The sequence below is a fragment of the Penicillium cosmopolitanum genome, assembly GCF_028827165.1.
Source record: "Penicillium cosmopolitanum strain IBT 29677 chromosome Unknown utg000009l:1.0-9042332.0:1.0-9050551.0, whole genome shotgun sequence".
In the NCBI taxonomy this organism is placed as follows: Eukaryota; Fungi; Ascomycota; class Eurotiomycetes; order Eurotiales; family Aspergillaceae; genus Penicillium; species Penicillium cosmopolitanum.
Window position 1 is genome coordinate 8,753,208 of NW_026622679.1, and position 17,456 is coordinate 8,770,663.

At 52.1% G+C, this 17,456-nt stretch overlaps 7 protein-coding genes across 7 annotated transcripts; 5 read left to right on the top strand and 2 right to left on the bottom strand.

The window, feature by feature from the left end:
- Window positions 1–634: 634 nt before the first annotated feature.
- On the top strand, window positions 635–1,347 carry N7509_011378 (TOM complex receptor protein TOM20; the record flags this gene model as incomplete). Its single annotated transcript, XM_056636015.1, has 3 exons — window positions 635–692; window positions 791–1,036; window positions 1,130–1,347. The coding sequence occupies 3 exons, from the start codon at window positions 635–637 to the stop codon at window positions 1,345–1,347; spliced, it is 522 nt and encodes a 173-aa protein (XP_056486635.1).
- An 846-nt stretch (window positions 1,348–2,193) lies between these two features.
- gel2 (1,3-beta-glucanosyltransferase gel2) lies at window positions 2,194–3,985 on the top strand (the record flags this gene model as incomplete). Its single annotated transcript, XM_056636016.1, has 5 exons — window positions 2,194–2,202; window positions 2,317–2,447; window positions 2,511–2,610; window positions 2,692–2,976; window positions 3,047–3,985. The coding sequence occupies 5 exons, from the start codon at window positions 2,194–2,196 to the stop codon at window positions 3,983–3,985; spliced, it is 1,464 nt and encodes a 487-aa protein (XP_056486636.1).
- Window positions 3,986–4,494: 509 nt separating this feature from the next.
- Window positions 4,495–8,126, bottom strand: N7509_011380 (F-box and WD domain protein; the record flags this gene model as incomplete). The annotated part of the gene is made up of 3 exons (XM_056636017.1): window positions 4,495–7,529; window positions 7,593–7,855; window positions 8,101–8,126. 3 exons carry the CDS (start codon window positions 8,124–8,126, stop codon window positions 4,495–4,497), a joined length of 3,324 nt encoding a protein of 1,107 aa, XP_056486637.1.
- Window positions 8,127–8,593: 467 nt separating this feature from the next.
- N7509_011381 (MRX complex nuclease subunit) lies at window positions 8,594–10,977 on the top strand (the record flags this gene model as incomplete). Its single annotated transcript, XM_056636018.1, has 3 exons — window positions 8,594–8,609; window positions 8,659–10,239; window positions 10,286–10,977. The coding sequence occupies 3 exons, from the start codon at window positions 8,594–8,596 to the stop codon at window positions 10,975–10,977; spliced, it is 2,289 nt and encodes a 762-aa protein (XP_056486638.1).
- Window positions 10,978–11,221: 244 nt separating this feature from the next.
- On the bottom strand, window positions 11,222–11,722 carry N7509_011382 (peptidase S41 family protein; the record flags this gene model as incomplete). The annotated part of the gene is given in 2 exon segments (XM_056636019.1): window positions 11,222–11,685; window positions 11,701–11,722. The coding sequence occupies 2 exon segments, from the start codon at window positions 11,720–11,722 to the stop codon at window positions 11,222–11,224; spliced, it is 486 nt and encodes a 161-aa protein (XP_056486639.1).
- A 365-nt stretch (window positions 11,723–12,087) lies between these two features.
- On the top strand, window positions 12,088–14,123 carry N7509_011383 (acyclic terpene utilization AtuA family protein; the record flags this gene model as incomplete). Its single annotated transcript, XM_056636020.1, has 3 exons — window positions 12,088–12,121; window positions 12,187–12,512; window positions 12,597–14,123. 3 exons carry the CDS (start codon window positions 12,088–12,090, stop codon window positions 14,121–14,123), a joined length of 1,887 nt encoding a protein of 628 aa, XP_056486640.1.
- Window positions 14,124–15,097: 974 nt separating this feature from the next.
- N7509_011384 (Aldehyde dehydrogenase) lies at window positions 15,098–16,742 on the top strand (the record flags this gene model as incomplete). The annotated part of the gene is made up of 4 exons (XM_056636021.1): window positions 15,098–15,156; window positions 15,255–15,601; window positions 15,652–16,525; window positions 16,583–16,742. 4 exons carry the CDS (start codon window positions 15,098–15,100, stop codon window positions 16,740–16,742), a joined length of 1,440 nt encoding a protein of 479 aa, XP_056486641.1.
- Between the last annotated feature and the right edge of the window lie 714 nt (window positions 16,743–17,456).

Consider the following 17,456-nt stretch of genomic DNA (forward strand, 5'->3'; position numbering starts at 1 on the left):
AGGTGGTGGATGGAGGAGATGGAGGAGACCGGGGTATACTGAGAGGGCTACCACTATGGTACTCCAGTACCACCACTTTATTATCTGATTAAATAGCCTGTATTACTCGAGTTATAATCGAATATTCTATAGTAAATGTATATGCTAAGTATAGTAAATATACTACTACTAATTCACTATTTCTCGCTGATATTTTGAGTACTCCCAAAGGCTACTTGTTCTTGCTGGTCTTGGCATCGCCTGGGCAGCAGCTACAGTTAGTCAGTACTATACAAGTAGTAGACTAGAGCTTGGGATACTAGTATTGCTTAAATAATTCAATAGAATAGGGTATATTGGGTATAGTAGTACTATCTATCTACTCTACTTTACTCTACAATATATACTACCGTGACTGTACTGTACTACTATACTATGTTATACTAATGTTATACTACGCTCTCCTCTGACGTCTCTCCTCACGTGACCATCAAAATTGTGCTTCTCCGTCCAACTCGTCCAACTCCGTCCACTCCTCAACTTCAACTTCAACTTCAACTTCATTTGATTTGATCCTCGGCTTTTCAACTTCCCCTTCTCCCTCCTATCCCCCCTCATCCCTCTTTTCCTCCACATTCCCTTCACATCCTTCATTATGCGCACATCCGCTCTCGTTGCCGTGTCGGCTGGCACCGTCATCACCGGTCTGCTCGGTAAGAACCCATCCGGATCCGACTTGTCCCCCCAACTTGCCGGTCTCGTCTGTTTCGTCTGTCCCATCAAGCTAATAATTCACTCGTCCAATTTTAAGCCTATGCTGCCTACTTCGATTACAAGCGCCAGTCCGACCCCGAATTCCGCAAATCCCTGAAGCGCGACAACCGCAAGCTCGCCAAGGCCGTCAAGCAGGAGGAAGAGGCCCACGGCGCCGCCCAGCGCGAATCCATCAAGGCCGCCATCCAGAGCGTCAAGGCCGAGGGTTTCCCCACCGACCTGGAGGAGAAGGAGTCCTACTTTATGAACCAAGTCGCCAAGGGCGAGGGACTGTGCTCCGAAGGTACGTGTTTTGTCAAAAAGTCGCGCCGTGCCGCGGAGGTCCTCGGCACATGATAAAGGCTAACATCGACATTTTTTTTTTCCCCCAACACAGGTGACAACCAGATCGAGGCTGCCATTGCTTTCTACAAGGCCCTCAAGGTCTACCCCCAGCCCAAGGATCTGATCTCCATCTACGACAAGACTGTCCCCAAGGAGGTTCTTGAGATCCTGGCCGAGATGGTCGCCATGGACGCCAGCTTGAACCTGGGTGGTACTTTCACCGGTGACCCTGACGCTGCTCCCAGCGCCGACAACCACGGTGTTGAGTAAATGCGATCGTGACAAGAAAAGAAAAAGCCTCTCGAGCTTCAACCCAGCCGGAGTCCCGTCCAGTTCAAGATTGAAGCTCGGTGGCCTGTATTTGTTTCCCCTTCTCTCCTACCTCTCCCACCTCTCCCACCTCTCCCTCTCCTCCTCCACCATCTTCATCATTCGACATATCCCTTCTGACCTGCTCCGCCACTCCCCACTCTCCACTATTTCCAATTCCTCTTCTTCTTTTTTCTGGACTGTGTATATGTATTGGGTCTTGGCCAGCGCCGCGGAGTGGCCTCGGAGCCTTGGTATTTCTGGGCGTGACTTGTTCCGCGATTGCGCCCCTGATTTTTATTACTTTTTCCTTTTTCTTCTCTTTTCTTATTGTTTGCTTCATAGCATCTGGACCAGGGAGAGGGATGTGTTGATGCCAAAGGGCAGAGTGTGTATGTGTACTTTAGAGCGAATGAAAGGCCCCAATGAATTTAGAGTGCGCCCTGCTTGGGTATGTTCCATATTTGATGACTTCATGAGGGTCCTAGAGGGTCCTTGGGGGGACCTGAGGGTTCCTGGTCTAAATAATGAATCCTGACTGGCTCTGATTCTCTTATAAGTCCCCACTTCGCGCAGTTTGGGGCTTCTTCAATCTTTCCCCCCACTCGCGATCCCTTTTTATTTCTTGCTTCCCTCTATAATTTGGGCTTTTCTCCCTTTCTCTTTCTTCTTCTTATTCTCTTCAATCGTTCCTTCCTGCGCTCGTCGCACTGTCATTCCTTTTTTTAAAAAAAAGCGAGAGAGAAAAGCGAAAGAAAACCGCGCCGTGTTTAACAAACTTCGCTCATTTGGCCCCCGATCGTCAAGATGATTGCCGTACGTGTTTGATTCCTGCAGAGCTTGGCTTTCTACCAAACTCGATCGCTCCCTGGTCGGGTAGTGATTGTCATGGGAAGACTTAAAATCGACTAATCCGGCATTATATCGCAGTCTTATAGCCGCATCTTCACGGCCCTTTGTGCTCTGGCTAGCACCGCGGCCGCTGTGACTCCCCTCAAGGTTGATGGAAAGGATTTCGTCAACAGCGACACTGGAGACCGTTTCCAGATCATCGGTATCGAGTAAGACTACCCTGGCCCTCTTTGTCAGCTTTGCGCCAGGGTATGTATTGACTTTCTGGACAGTTATCAACCCGGTGGTCAGTCCGGCTTCTCTACCAAGAAGGACCCCCTGAGCGACCCCGACACTTGTCTGCGTGATGCTGCCCTCATGCAGCGCCTAGGTGTAAGTCCTCAACCCCTTCTATTGCGATGCGCTGCCATAAGCGATATGCGCTCAACTATGATCGATGCTAATCCCATATAGATCAACACCATCCGTGTGTACAACCTGGAGCCCTCGCTCAACCACGACAAGTGTGTCTCTTACTTCAACGGTGCCGGCATCTATATCATTCTGGATGTCAACTCGCCTCTTGACAACGGCTCTCTTAACCGTGGCGAGCCCTGGACCTCGTACAACCCCGTCTACTTCCAGCAGGTCTTCGGTATCATCGAGGCCTTCAAGTCCTACCCCAACGTCCTGGGTTTCTTTGCTGGTAACGAGGTTATCAACGAAGATGCTGAGTACCTGGTTCCCGCCTACGTTCGCGTAAGTTTATCCCTCTACGCCAGTTACTCAATTACTCGATGTCCCTTCCTTTCAGCTAACCCTTAAACAGGCCGTCATCCGTGATATGAAGGATTACATCGCTAAGCACTCCAACCGCACCATCCCCGTCGGCTACTCCGCTGCCGATGTCCGTAACATTCTCATGGACACCGACCGCTACTTCGAGTGCCACATGAAGAACTCAACTAGCTCGCAGGCCGACTTCTTTGGTCTGAACTCTTACTCCTGGTGCGGCAAGGCTTCCTACAAGTCCTCCGGCTACAATGTCCTGACCGAGGACTTCTCCAACTCCACCATGCCCGTCTTCTTCTCCGAGTACGGCTGCAATGAGGTCAAGCCCCGTGTCTTCACCGAGGTTCAGGCCATCTACGGCGAGGAGATGACCCAGGCCTTCTCCGGTGGTCTTGTCTACGAGTGGACCGAGGAGGACAACGAGTACGGTTTGATCCAGGTCAACAAGAACGGCAGCGTCACTTTGCTGGTCGACTACGAGAACCTGCAGGGTCAATTCGGCAAGCTGGATATGGACCGTATCCAGTCCAGCAACTCCTCGCAGACCAGCGTCACCCGCGAAGAGTGCAGCGCCGACCTAATCACCAGCAAGAAGTTCCTCAACGCCTGGAACCTGCCCACCCGTCTGACCAAGATCAACAACTACATTGAGAACGGCCTGCCCAACAAGCCCTCCGGTTCTCTGGTCTCCGTCTCCAGCACCTCCATCCCCGTCAAGGTCTACGGCTCCGATGGCAACGAGATCTCCGACATCAAGTACAAGGTCTTGGCTGACGGTCAGGTGAACAAGCCTTCCAGCACTGGTACTAGCTCGAGCAGCAGCAGCAGCAGTGACTCCTCGGCCTCTGGCACCAGCACCTCGTCTTCATCCACTGGAACCTCTACTTCCACCAACGCTGCCTCGATGAACGGCGCCTCCTCCGTCCTCGTCGGCGGTGTTAGCGGCTTCTTCATGCTGCTTGCTTCTCTTATGTAGACCCTCTGCATTTGCAGGTCTTTTCTAGTAGTCGATTTGGGGTGATTTTGTTCAAGTTCCTGGACGCTGTGGTTTACCACGGTCTCAGACGTCTGTCGTTCATGTAATTTACTTGGTTCTGTACATTGACTGCCCTGTCGGCTAACAACCCGTTCCAATATCCAATTTTCTTTTCAAAGACCTTCTATTCATTCCATTTCCCGATCTGTAGTGGTGTTTTGTGTCTGCTTTGTAGCGAACCTGCCAAGGCGAATCATAGATTATTCGTCATTGTATTGTCAAGGTACAAACTATGCTAGTGATAAACATTCGCAGCTCACCCGTCAGCGTGAGCTGCTTTTATCTGTATCTCAAGTATAACAAGCCCGGAAGAGATACTACTAGAATAAACATCCAAATATGCAGCGGGAAAACAAGAACGGAAAACAAACCAGAAACAAAAAAAAGCAGTTTAACAGAGAAAATCCCAAACAAGAACAGTATGCAACATGCTTTCCATCACATGGCTCTCACATGGCCCTCGCTTTGCCCTTGCCCTTGGCAGAAGACTGAGGAGTCGATATAGGCGGCGGAGCGAGGCCTGGGAATTCCTCCCATTCGTCCTGCTCCTCCACATTACCACGACTCTTATTCTCCGCCAGACTGAGCTGAATCGCAAATTCCAGATCGTCCATTTCTTGTTGTCGGCTGCTCTCCGCGGTCCCAGGGGACGATGACTGAGGTGGTTTCACCCCCTTGGCATACTTGATGGGAATCGATGGGGTCTGGTCGATTCGTGGGGCGGCAGACTCATCTCCTAGAAGGCTCAAACGAATGGCTTCGGCAAGGTCATCGTCCACGTCATCGTCTGTGGGATTTTGGTACGGGGATGAGGAGGAAGAGATTTCCCCCAATCCGAAAGAGCTAGGGCCAGCAGCATCGCTGAATGATGTGCTAGTAGCAGAACTTGCGAGTGCAGTCTGATCACCCTGCTTGGCAGCTTCGCCAGGGTGAGCCTCCTGGCTAAGAAGCTGAGCATATGCCAAAAGCTGTTCCTCGTCAATATCAGGACCGAGGAGGTCGATACCAAAGCGGGCGCTGAGGTGTGCTCGTTCTTTCTCGTCTGAGATTTGCTGTCGCGCTAATTCAACGCGTTCATCTTCGATGAAGTCCCGAATTGCGCCTCGGCCGCTGTTGTTGAAACGTTGGCCTTCAGCCGCACCATTGCTACCGCGCAGGCCACGGCGTAAACTTCGCTTGCTGGCATTGTACTGATCGGCAGCGGATGAACTGTAGGACCAGTAGCGAAGATGCGTGCCGAGCGAAACCATTCCACGCAGGTTCGTGGGGTCTGGGTCAAGGCAGATAGCTCCCGTTGCGAAGTAGTTGTTTCCAACCCCGAACATGGAAGCTTCGGCCTGTACCAGTCGACGACGAGCACGCGATGAAAATCGAGAGTTTAGAGTTCGAATTGGGCGGGTAGATGACGCCAATGGGTCCCAAGCCTGGACTAGGCCATCGTTACCACCGTGCACCAAGTACAAGGACGTCAAGGCAATGCAAGAGACTTGAGGCGACTCCGTTTGAATGATTCGCAGCGGGGGAATGGAGTTGATAACATCCGCATTCTGCGCTGCGAGCGCACGGATGTTCCAAACAAAGATCATACCGTTACCAGTGCCCACAGCCAGATAGCGAGCCCGTTGACCGGGAATCTCAATATTCGACCTTGGCTGTTCCATATGAGGCAACATGGGTGAAGAGGTCGCAGAGGACAATGAACTTCCCGACATGCCAAGGAGGGGGTCTTCTTCTGCCGTTGGTGTAGCCCAGGTAGAATTATCCAGAGCATTGGTGGTAATTTCGACCGACTTCCTATCGCCAAAAGTGAAGTCCGAAATCCGCCACTCAGTGCCGGCTACGGCAGTCAATCGAACTGACGAACGAGATGGCGGAAAACTCTCACCAGGCGTAGGACTCGGGGAACTCGTCGGGCCACCGAAGAGAGAGACGTGGGACTTCTTTTCGAGAGGACGGGAGCTTGGGGTTGACGGACGCGAAGCTGAGGCAAGATTCGCCGCCGTGCGAACATATCTTCGAACCGATGCCGTTCCAGCCTCGCCTCCTCCACGAGCGATAACGATAACTGACTCTCCGGCCCCGGTGCCATCATCTCCAGCGAAATCCACTTGCAGATCACGCTCCATGTTCCAGCCTTCGCAAAGCTTTCGGAAGTGTTTCGGCTTGAAAGAAAGGAATTTTTCGATCTCCTTGGTCTCTGCGGCAATCTGATTCACATCGAGCTGCATTGAAGTCGAGGACGATCGCGGGCTATAACTGCTATCAACCAATTCCCGGCTGAAAGGGTCAGGTCGAGCCTTCCGGCGACTGAGTTCAAGAAGCTCCCAGCGGACATTTCTTCCTGTTTTCCATGCAAGCTCATCGAATTGCTCCGCGTTCAACTTGGCATTAGACGGAATGTCGGCCTTCGGAGGGAGATCGACAATATAGAAGATCTCTCCCAGCGCATTAAGAACCACGGCCCATACTCGTCCTTGGGAATGGCGCTTGAGTGAGTAGTTGTCGTCCACGGCGATGCCGATTATGGGAACACCGGGGCTGAGGACCCATTTTGCAGTGACTTGTCCTCGCTCATACCGACCCTCGTAGGTTGGATGAGGACCCATGGCATAAGCTGTGAGTACACCGGAAGAAGAGCCGGTCATCATGGCCACAAGGCCCCCAGTCGTCTTGAGGATCGAAGATGACTTGGCGATCCATACCGAGCATACAGCATGTGTGATTTGATTGACTGCAGGGATGCCCAGATGTGGGTGAGAGCCAAGCTCCGAAGCACCGAGAAAACGACCTCGTTGTTCGGTTGTAGAGATGAAGTAGCTCCGCCCTTGGGGACATCCTTCGCCATAGATCATACCGTAGGGTTGACTGACATCCATGGAGTTGGACGTTCCAACCATTTCCCCTGCTCCAAGACCGTAGGGAGCATCGCCCGGAAAGATATCGGCAAAATGTCTAAACATCTGGTGATCGGAGAGACCCCAGGTACTCACTTTCACCAATGATGGGTCACTAGCAGAAGCAATGCCTTGCTCTGACGATCCATGAATGAAAGTGGGTTCCTTGTCGGTGTTGAACGATCCGTGGATCTTGCTCACTGGAAAAAGCAAGTTCGATGTGTACGTACACACAGCGCTACCATTTCGAGCGGTTGCGGATCGTACTGTGCCGTGTTTCTTAGATGGCTGAAACTGCGCCGGCTTGCCTCGGCCTAATGACCGCATCAAACGGGTGCGCAGGATATATTCACTGCGCCAGGATGCCAGTGCCGTCAATCTTGCGAAAAACCGTCTATCCGAACCCGGCTCCGTCTCGTCCGATGCAACACGCCGATCGGATTCGATGGCTTGGGGGCCTGGAAAGAAACGTGAAAAGGCGACTCGCCAGGCATGTGGTGTGGTGACCAAGTTGTGAAACCGGTGGGAGACCAGGGTCATGGCTGAAAGGGTATGGGGAGGCAGATGCGACAATATATGAGTGAGTACCTCTAGAGCGGGGCATTGTTAGAGCGACTCGAAGAGTGAGTGAATAGCATTCAGACAGGACATACCGTTGGGCAGCGACTCCAAGGGAACTTGGGAGTGGCTCGAGGATTTCACAACTCGAAATCTAGGGTCGCGTCTCTGTGGAGAGCCAGCATTTTCATGCTCAATCACTCGTTGGGCGGGAGATGGCGGGGCAGAGCCATCGGCGCTCAGGGGTGGATGATTCAGTGGCGGGGATGAAGCGACGACAGGAGAGTCTCCGGTCTCTCCATGAAGGAGGGAGCCAGAGACTGCACCGTCATCGAGATCATTTCCATGCTGGGTAGTGCTGAGGTTGGATTGCGATGAGTCAATGGGGGGGAGTATGTTGAGATACTGTTATAGACTCTGGTTGCATAAAAAGACCGGTTTTGAAAAGCGATAGGCAATAGCGACTGAGCCAGCGATGAAACCTGGGTCAGTCGAGGCAAGAAATGCGAGTGCGAAGGGGAGAAAGTGTGGGGGGGGGAGGTGGTTGTAGGAGAGGACTCGGAGGGAGAAGAAGAAAGGAAGAGGATGAAGGCGGAGACGGACCTGAAGCGGCGAGGCGGAGTGGCCATCCCGCAGATTGACTCATTACTAGAGTAATACTAGTAGTAGTAGTAGTAGTAGTAGTAGTAGTAGTAGCTAGTTATTAGGGGTAGTACTAGTGTAGTAGGCCTATAGCAGGTGTATGATGTGTATTATAGCATCTATAATTTTCTCACTTTGTTTATATCTCTTCTTTCCTTAATCTGCGCAATATAATCATATCTTCTCATGATTCTATACCTTTGGGTACTGCCTTAATGCACGCGTGATCATGTGACCACGCGCCTCAAGCCGCGCTTCTGCCTCATTCACCGTTTTGAATCTTGGGGATTTACATCCATCGGGGACTTTGGCTGTGGCTGTGGTTCTGCGGGGCTGAATTTGCTCTCTCTCCTGGACATTGCCATTTCTCTACTTTCCCTTCAATCAAGCAATATAAAGAACAGCATAAATACCCCATCCGGAATACAGTGCTGACCACAATCACCCCAGCAATATGTCAGGCGTGAACGGTGAGTGTTATCAAATCATCCATGATGGACTATTCCTAACAATCATCAGAGGCGGAAACAATCCGCATTCTCATCTCGACCGACAATCATGTTGGGTATAACGAGCGAGACCCCATCCGGGGAGATGACAGCTGGAAGACCTTCCACGAAATCATGTGTATGGCCAAAGAACAAGATGTTGACATGGTGTTGCTCGCCGGTGATCTTTTCCATGAGAACAAGCCCTCCAGAAAATCGATGTATCAAGTGATGCGCTCCATTCGAATGAACTGCTTCGGTGATAAACCATGTGAACTGGAGATGCTCAGCGATGCCAGCGAGAACTTCCAGGGCGCGTTTAACCACGTTAACTATGAGGATCTGGATATGAATATTGCCATTCCCATCTTCTCAATTCACGGAAACCATGATGATCCGTCCGGGGAGGGCCACCTTGCCGCCCTGGACCTCCTCCAGGTATCTGGCCTTCTCAATTACTACGGTCGGACCCCAGAGTCTGATAACATCGAAATCAAACCAGTTCTCCTCCAAAAAGGCCGAACCAAGCTCGCGCTCTATGGAATGAGTAATGTTCGGGACGAGCGCCTGTTTCGAACTTTCCGCGATGGAAAAGTCAAATTCTTTAAACCTTCAGTCCAGAAAGACGATTGGTTCAACCTGATGTCGGTGCATCAAAACCATCACGCATACACTGAGACAGGGTACCTACCGGAGAACTTTCTTCCGGATTTCATGGATATGGTCATCTGGGGCCATGAGCATGAATGCTTGATCCACCCGAAGCAAAACCCCGAAACAAAATTCCACGTTATTCAGCCAGGTTCGTCAGTCGCAACATCCTTGGTACCCGGTGAAGCCGTGACAAAGCAAGTCACCATTATGAGCGTCACGGGACGAGAGTTCTCGTGCGAACCCATTCGGCTCAAATCAGTCCGACCCTTTGTTATGCGAGAGATTGTGCTATCCGAGGAAAATGGCGCTCAGAAGCTAGCCCGCAAGGAAGACAATCGAACCGAAGTCACCCGCTTCCTAATGTCAATCATCGAAGAATTAATCGAAGAAGCAAATGCAGCGTGGCTTGAAAATCACCCTCAAAATGACGACGAGGAGGAGGACCAGCCGGAGATTCCGCTCCCTCTCGTTCGGCTTCGTGTAGAGATCTCCACCCCGGAGGGCGGAAGCTACGAGTGTGAGAACCCACAACGATTTTCGAATCGGTTTGTCGGTAAAGTTGCCAATGTTAATGACGTGGTGCAATTTCACCGCAAGAAAAAGAATCCAACTGCTTCCCGCAAAGGTGATGCGGGACTCGACGAGGCGCCGACTTCACACCTAACAGCGCTAGACACAGTCAAAGTCGAGCAATTAGTCAAGGAATTTCTTGCATCTCAATCACTCAGCATCCTCCCTCAGAATACTTTTGGAGATGCCGTGGCTCAGTTCATCGACAAGGATGACAAGCATGCGATGGAAATGTTTGTCAACGACTCACTAGAAAGCCAGGTCAAGCACCTGATGACTCTCACCCGCAACGAAGATGATATGGACGAGGAGGACCCCGAGCAGAGCTCCTTAGTCACAGCCATGGAGAAATATCGCACCCAAATGGAAGACTTATTTTCCAAGGGGGGTTAAAAAACGCACTCGTGGCAAGAAGCGCTTCAAGCCCAAGCCAGATGGCTGGGACTCCGAGTTCGACGGTACATGGGAAGATCAACCAGGTGCCCTTATCCATTCAGATAATGAAGGCGGCGACCCGGCCGAAGAAGAGGATGGGGAGGGTGGCGCAACGCCAGCTGGTGGTCGCGCCTCGGCTACAACCTCTACACGCGGTCGTGGCAGAGGACGTGGTCGCGGGCGTGGTGCATCTACCACTGCGCGAGGGGCTGCCAAGGCAGCAGCTGCACCCAAAGGACGTAAGAAGCAGGTGGTATCTGATGAAGAGTCAGAGGCTGATAATGATGTGATTATGCTCGAAGACGACGACGAGGATGTTGCCGCTGATGCTATTTCGGACGACGATGATTCCCAGGCGTTGTTCGTCAAACAGCCCCGCGCCACCGCCAGTTCAAGGGGGCGTAAGACGACATCATCTACAGCGAAGACTACCACGACCCGAGGTCGTGGGGCTCGAACGGCGGCCTCACCAGCCCCCTCGTCAGTTACCGTCAGTGCTACTGCTACACGCCGAACTGCTGCAAGAACTGCCAAACCCACACAATCAACACTTGACTTTGGTTCTCAGGCCAGTGCCGCCCGCTCTACACGACCTAAGCGTGCGACGCGTAGCGTCAGCATCGTTAGTGACGATGATGACGACGACGCATTTGAACCTGTTGAGGCCTCTAGCTCACGACGACGACGTTGAAGCCATGCGACGTATTCTATTTGTATTCATACATGGCTGTCCGGACGAGGCGACATTCTCAACAGAGCCAGAACATAGTACTTTCAACCCAATACGACCTTACGAAATCTGTCTTCGACCTTTAGGCCCTTGTGGAGTATCTTGAGTTGTAATCGAAGTACAGTAATATTGGATTGCTTTATCCGTGCCGAGCTTATAGACTTCGGATTCTGGTGCAGCCGCTGCCATGCAAAGTTTCCGCTGGCTAAAGCATTGCACGCCGGTGATGACTGGCATACATGGAACCGGATCTATTCAAAGAAGGTCCATTGCCCCAATGCGCCCTAGCAGCAGCAATCCAAGCAGTCGCAGGGTCAACCAGGTTCTCCGGCGTGTAGAAAAGCCGGTAGTCTGCAGGCTCATAAATCAATTGGACTGGCATATCCGGCCGATCCGCATCGTAACCGCTGAGGAAGTTAATGCTGAGGGTATTCAGTCCAGAGAGCGGACTGGCTTCATCGCTGGGAGGAGCAATCTCCTTCATTTGATTAATCTGGGCCTCTGTTAACGTCGGTTCGCCGCGTTTGGTGGCATTTTCTGCAACCTCTATGGCGATATTGTACATCAATGGCATCATTCCATCACCGATGACCATCTGTCCTTTAGTACCACCTAGAGCTTGCATTGGCCCTTTGTGGGGACGACCGCCGAATACAAAACTTTTGCCGCCTGGAACTTAATAACTTTGGAATATATCTTTCGTCATGATGAGTTTGTGACCGTGAATGGCCAGGTGTAACCAATCTTTTCTGTCCAGTGAACATAGTGGCCAACCCAGCATGACCGAGAACAAGAATACCAATAGAGTATCTATTGACTTAACCAAAACAAAATATCAAACTCCACCATCTGAGCATCGAAAAAACTCAGCATCGACCTATGCTAAGTGTAACCTTCAACCTTCATAGATCTGCCACGGTGGAGCTTCCCCGCAATCCGCGGCCGAGCAGCCTCGGTCTATTTCGCCCCATCACAACGACATCCCACCAGACATAAACACTCTTTTCTATCTATATCATGTCAGGGAATTGACCAAGGTGGTAAGGACTTCATTGTATTTCTCTTATTATAATGGCATTCACAGGTCGACCCATTCGCATCGCAGGTAAGTCTCTCTCACCCCCATTGGTCACACCGTCAACCTGTCCTTCTTTACTCACACCACCACAGGCGCCTCTGGCTCTGCCTCAGACCGGCGCCATGCGATCGCCGAATTCGCACATCACCACCCGACCGACCCGGTAGATGTAATTATCGCTGATTTCATGAGCGAATTTAACATGGCCACCGCTGCGGGGAAGCGCGAGGACCAGAAGGGTGCAGCTGGGCCTGCGGCACCGGCATATGATCTGTCCTTTCTTGAGGCGTTGAATCCTGCCCTTGAGGATCTGGCGAAATACGGGATCAAGTTGGCTGTTAATGCTGGTGTTGCGGATACGAAGGGTCTTCATGAGGTGGTGACTAACATGGTTAAAGCGAAGGGGTTGGATTTGAAGGTAAGTCATTGTTCAAGTTGTATTTGATATTTGCATGCAGTGCTAGATAGAATTTGAGATACTGATTTATATAAACGATGGCAGGTAGCTTGGGTATCAGGGGATGAAGTCCTTCCTGCGATTCAAAAGTCCCTCGCAGCTGACCAGTCTGAATTTCGAAATATCTACACAGGCGAACGACTGGCTGACTGGTCCTTCGAGCCCATTTACGCACAGTGCTATCTAGGCGGGTTGGGCATCGCTGCTGCATTTGCCGAGGGCGCTGATATTGTGCTGTGCGGACGCGTATCTGATGCTTCGCCAGTAATCGGGGCAGCCTATTGGTATCATGGCTGGCGACGGGATGAGTTGGATAAATTGGCCAATGCATTTGTTGCGGGTCACCTTATCGAGTGTAGTAACTATGTCTGCGGGGGTAACTTCACTGGGTTCAAGACCTTGGAGCATGGTGGGGATGGTTGGGCCAATATTGGATATCCCATCGCTGAAATCTCTGCCGAGGGAGATGTGGTCATCACCAAGCAGGCGCACGCCACTGGAGGTGCTGTCACGGTAGATACATGCACCTCGCAGCTGTTGTACGAGATCCAAGGACCTTGGTACTTCAACTCGGACGTCACCGCCGTTCTGGATGGAATCCATTTTGAACAGCGGGGGATCAATCGGGTGGCCGTTCGAGGGGTCCATTCAGGTCCACCTCCTCCAACCACCAAGGTTGGCATCACGGCTCGTGGAGGGTTCCAGGTGGAAGCGTGGTGGTGGTTGACCGGACTGGATATCGAGGAGAAGGCACGAATGCTCGAAGCGCAAACTCGGCGGTTGCTCGCCCCCTCTGCGGATCGATTTACGGCGCTGAACTTTGACTTGCTGGGGACATCGTTGTCGGACCCGCACAATCAGAACCGCGCGACGGTGCCTCTGCGGATTATCGCGCAGGCTCGTCGAGCCGAGGATCTCACGCCCACCAAGTTCCTCAGACCGATTACGGACAACATCATGCAGGGATACCCCGGTGCCACTATCCACTTGGACCTGCGACAGGGATTTCCTCGAGAGATCTTTGAATATTATGTGACTCTGCTACCTCAATCCGCGGTGCAGCATCGGGTGCATCTCCCGTGGAAACCCACAGTGGACACGCAGGTCCTTGACATTTCACCCCCACCGCAGTGTCAAACATACCCAGCTCGACAACCATCTCAGGCTAGTACATGCCAAACTAGACCGGTGGATCTGGTCCACGACTTTGGACCCACGGTCCGCGGGCCATTAGGATGGATAGTGCATGCTCGGTCTGGAGACAAAGGGTCGGATGCCAACTGTGGTTTTTGGGTGCGGCACCGGGATGAGTTCCTATGGCTACGGAGCTTGCTCTCAGTGGAGACAGCACGGCAACTGTTGGGGGAGACGGGTCAGACCCAGCCCCCATTAGAGATTGAGCGGTTCGAACTGGCAGGTTTGCAGGGAGTGCATTTCTTGTTCCGCAACCTATTGGACCGCGGGGTTGGGGTCACGACGACGGTGGACTTTTTGGGGAAGAATGTGGCGGAATTCCTGCGGGCGAGGCACGTCGATCTACCGGTGCGGTTCCTCAACCGGGGCAAGTTATAAGGTTATTAGTGTATGTGGAATGAAATGAAACGAAACGGTTGTCGGTTGGTGACTTGGGACTAGTCGTACGAGTAACGTAGCGTAGCGTCGAAGTGACCGGGGCTGGCTAGGACTGGCTAGACACGGCGTGCGGAAGCCAGTTGCGGAGATTGATGCGGACCGGGTGGATGGAAGAAAGGGAAGAGAGGGGCCACGGAGACCATCTCTTAGTTAAATTTAGTCAGCGCAGATCAACAGTCGATATAGTTCACCTCTAGTTCACTGAGAGTAACCGCCTTGGGTAATGGTACTTCTCAGCAATCGGTTAGTCAGTCTTCTTGGCTTTTTGTTGATGAAACAAGTCCGCCAGATGAAGATCCACCATGAGTAACGGAGTCACCGGGGAGATGTTCATCCGACGAATGATCTGAAGTCACGATGATCACATTGGACCTGGGCCCACCAGGACCGTAGATGATAGTAGAAACGAGGGGAAGCTGTCCTCTCAGAGTGGATGGGTCCAGGGAGGGGGATCAAGTTAGCCCGAGAATAGCAAAACTTACGCGGGTACATAGGCACCTCGGCATCTCGGGCAATCTTCATAGATACAGCAGAGATGAGTAAACTTGAGCTAGAGTAAAGTTGTAGAGGAGAAGAAGAGGTAGAGCCAATCATGAATGGGAGGGGTAGCTTCCGCAGAGTACTTACGAGGTACTTTCTCTGACGTGGCATTACGGGCAGACCCGCAGGTACCACTCGGGTATCTTCCGCGGTACGGTCACTGCAGTACAACAATACACATTGCAAACACCGCATTTAGTATATAAACAGTGTAAGTACAGTACCAGCCATACTGCATGACCCCGCAATAGCCAATTCCCAGTAGTACCAAGTACCAACAGCTAAGGTTAACTTATTTAAGAGAGGACCCTTCTATCGCATCTTCCCTTTCTCCTCTCCTCCTCCTCCCATACAAGTCATCTTTCTATCTCATCATGGCGCTCTCTACTACCATCAAGACTCCCAACGTCACCTACGAGCAGCCCCTTGGCTTGTATGCTCCCTCTCCTCTCCCCTCCTCTCCCACTACCCCTCCATCTACCCCTCATACTTTATTTTGCCTCCATGCTAACCTTCCCTCTCTTCCACCAGGTTCATCAACAACGAGTTCGTCAAGGGTGCCAAGGGCCAGACCTTTGAGACCACCAACCCTACCGACGAGAAGGTCATCACCTCCGTCCACGAGGCCACTGAGGAGGATGTCGACACTGCCGTCAAGGCCGCTCGCGCCGCCCTCGAGGGTGCCTGGCACACCGTGACCCCCTCCGACCGTGGCCGTATGCTCACCAAGCTGGCCGATCTGTTCGAGCGTGACATGGAGACCCTCGCCTCCATCGAGGCTCTCGACAACGGCAAGGCCGTCACCATGGCCAAGGTTGATATTGCCAACGCCGCTGGCTGCCTCCGCTACTACGGTGGCTGGGCCGACAAGATCACCGGTCAGACTATCGACACCAACACCGAGACCCTCTCCTACACCCGTCACGAGCCCGTCGGTGTCTGCGGTCAGATTATCCCTGGAACTTCCCCATCCTTATGTGGGCCTGGAAGATTGGTCCCGCTATCGCCGCTGGTAACACTGTTATCATCAAGACCGCTGAGCAGACCCCTCTCTCTGGTCTGTATGCCTCCAAGCTGATTGTTGAGGCCGGCTTCCCTCCCGGTGTCATCAACGTTATCTCTGGTTTCGGCCGCACCGCCGGTGCTGCTATCTCCAGCCACATGGACATTGACAAGGTTGCCTTCACTGGTTCTACCCTCGTCGGCCGTACTATCCTCCAGGCCGCTGCCAAGTCCAACCTGAAGAAGGTCACCCTCGAGCTGGGTGGTAAGTCCCCCAACATCGTCTTCGATGACGCCGATATCGACAACGCCATCTCCTGGTCCAACTTCGGTATCTTCTTCAACCACGGACAGTGCTGCTGTGCCGGTTCCCGCCTGCTGGTCCAGGAGGGTATCTACGACAAGTTCATCGCCCGCTTCAAGGAGCGTGCGGCTAAGAACCAGCTGGGTAACCCCTTCGCCGAGGACACCTTCCAGGGTCCCCAGGTCTCTCAGCTCCAGTTCGACCGTATCATGGAGTACATCAACCACGGCAAGAAGGAGGGTGCTACCGTCGCTGTTGGTGGCGAGCGCCACGGCACCGAGGGCTACTTCATCCAGCCCACCGTTTTCACTGACGTTACTCCCGACATGAAGATCGCCCAGGAGGAGATCTTCGGTCCCGTCATTGCTGTCCAGAAGTTCAAGGACGAGGCTGAGGCCATCAAGATCGGCAACAACACCAGCTACGGTCTTGCCGCCGCTGTTCACACCAAGAACGTCAACACCGCCATCCGTGTCTCCAACGCCCTCAAGGCTGGGTAAGCTTCCCTTCCTCTCCCTAATCTAGACCAAACAAAATACTAATAACTCGATAGTACCGTCTGGATCAACAGCTACAACATGATCTCCTACCAGGCTCCCTTCGGTGGCTTCAAGGAGTCCGGTCTGGGCCGCGAGCTCGGTTCCTACGCCCTGGAGAACTACACCCAGGTCAAGACCGTTCACTACCGCCTGGGCGACGCTCTGTTCGCTTAAGGGAAAGTGAAAGAAAAAAAATAAGGAAAAAATAACCAAATATCTGACGAGGGATGAATACTTGTTTGTTTGTACATAACCAAAATTGGACTACCACAATTGGACAGTAATTGTACTGTATTGACCAAGGCACTTTTGCTCTTGAACTTGTAGCATGTAACTATACACAGCCTTTCTCCATGTATCCACGGTCGGGTTGTAGAGGGGCGGGGCAGACGCGTCGTGCTCTTCGGGATAGCAGTATACGAGATGAGTTCGGCGGAAACGCCGAGATCAATCTACAGCGACCTATCCAGGTTCGAGTGTTGCTTCTCCAGGCCGGTGGTGCGATGCGGGGCCGGAGTCAAATGCGGTCGGGTTAATTGGGGCCGCTCGGGTTATTTCCCACCGAGGCGGAGCATCCCACCAAAGGATTGTGACTAGCAAGAACTAAGATAGGACCAGTGTTCGTACATATTTCGATTGAAATTCTAGAATAATCGATCGACATAATTGGCGCCCGTTTACTTGCTAATATTTGAACTACCATTCCCATTCCTTGAAATGTAATTGGTTCACACTTGAAGCAAGGCATGATGCAAAATTCAATTACTATGATTATTGATAAAAGCAAAGCTTCCACCTATAAAAGAATATCGCACGATAGAAATCACCTCATCGATCAGATCAAATCGTGCTGAATCATATCTGTTCACCGGTCCTCCTTATTGCTAG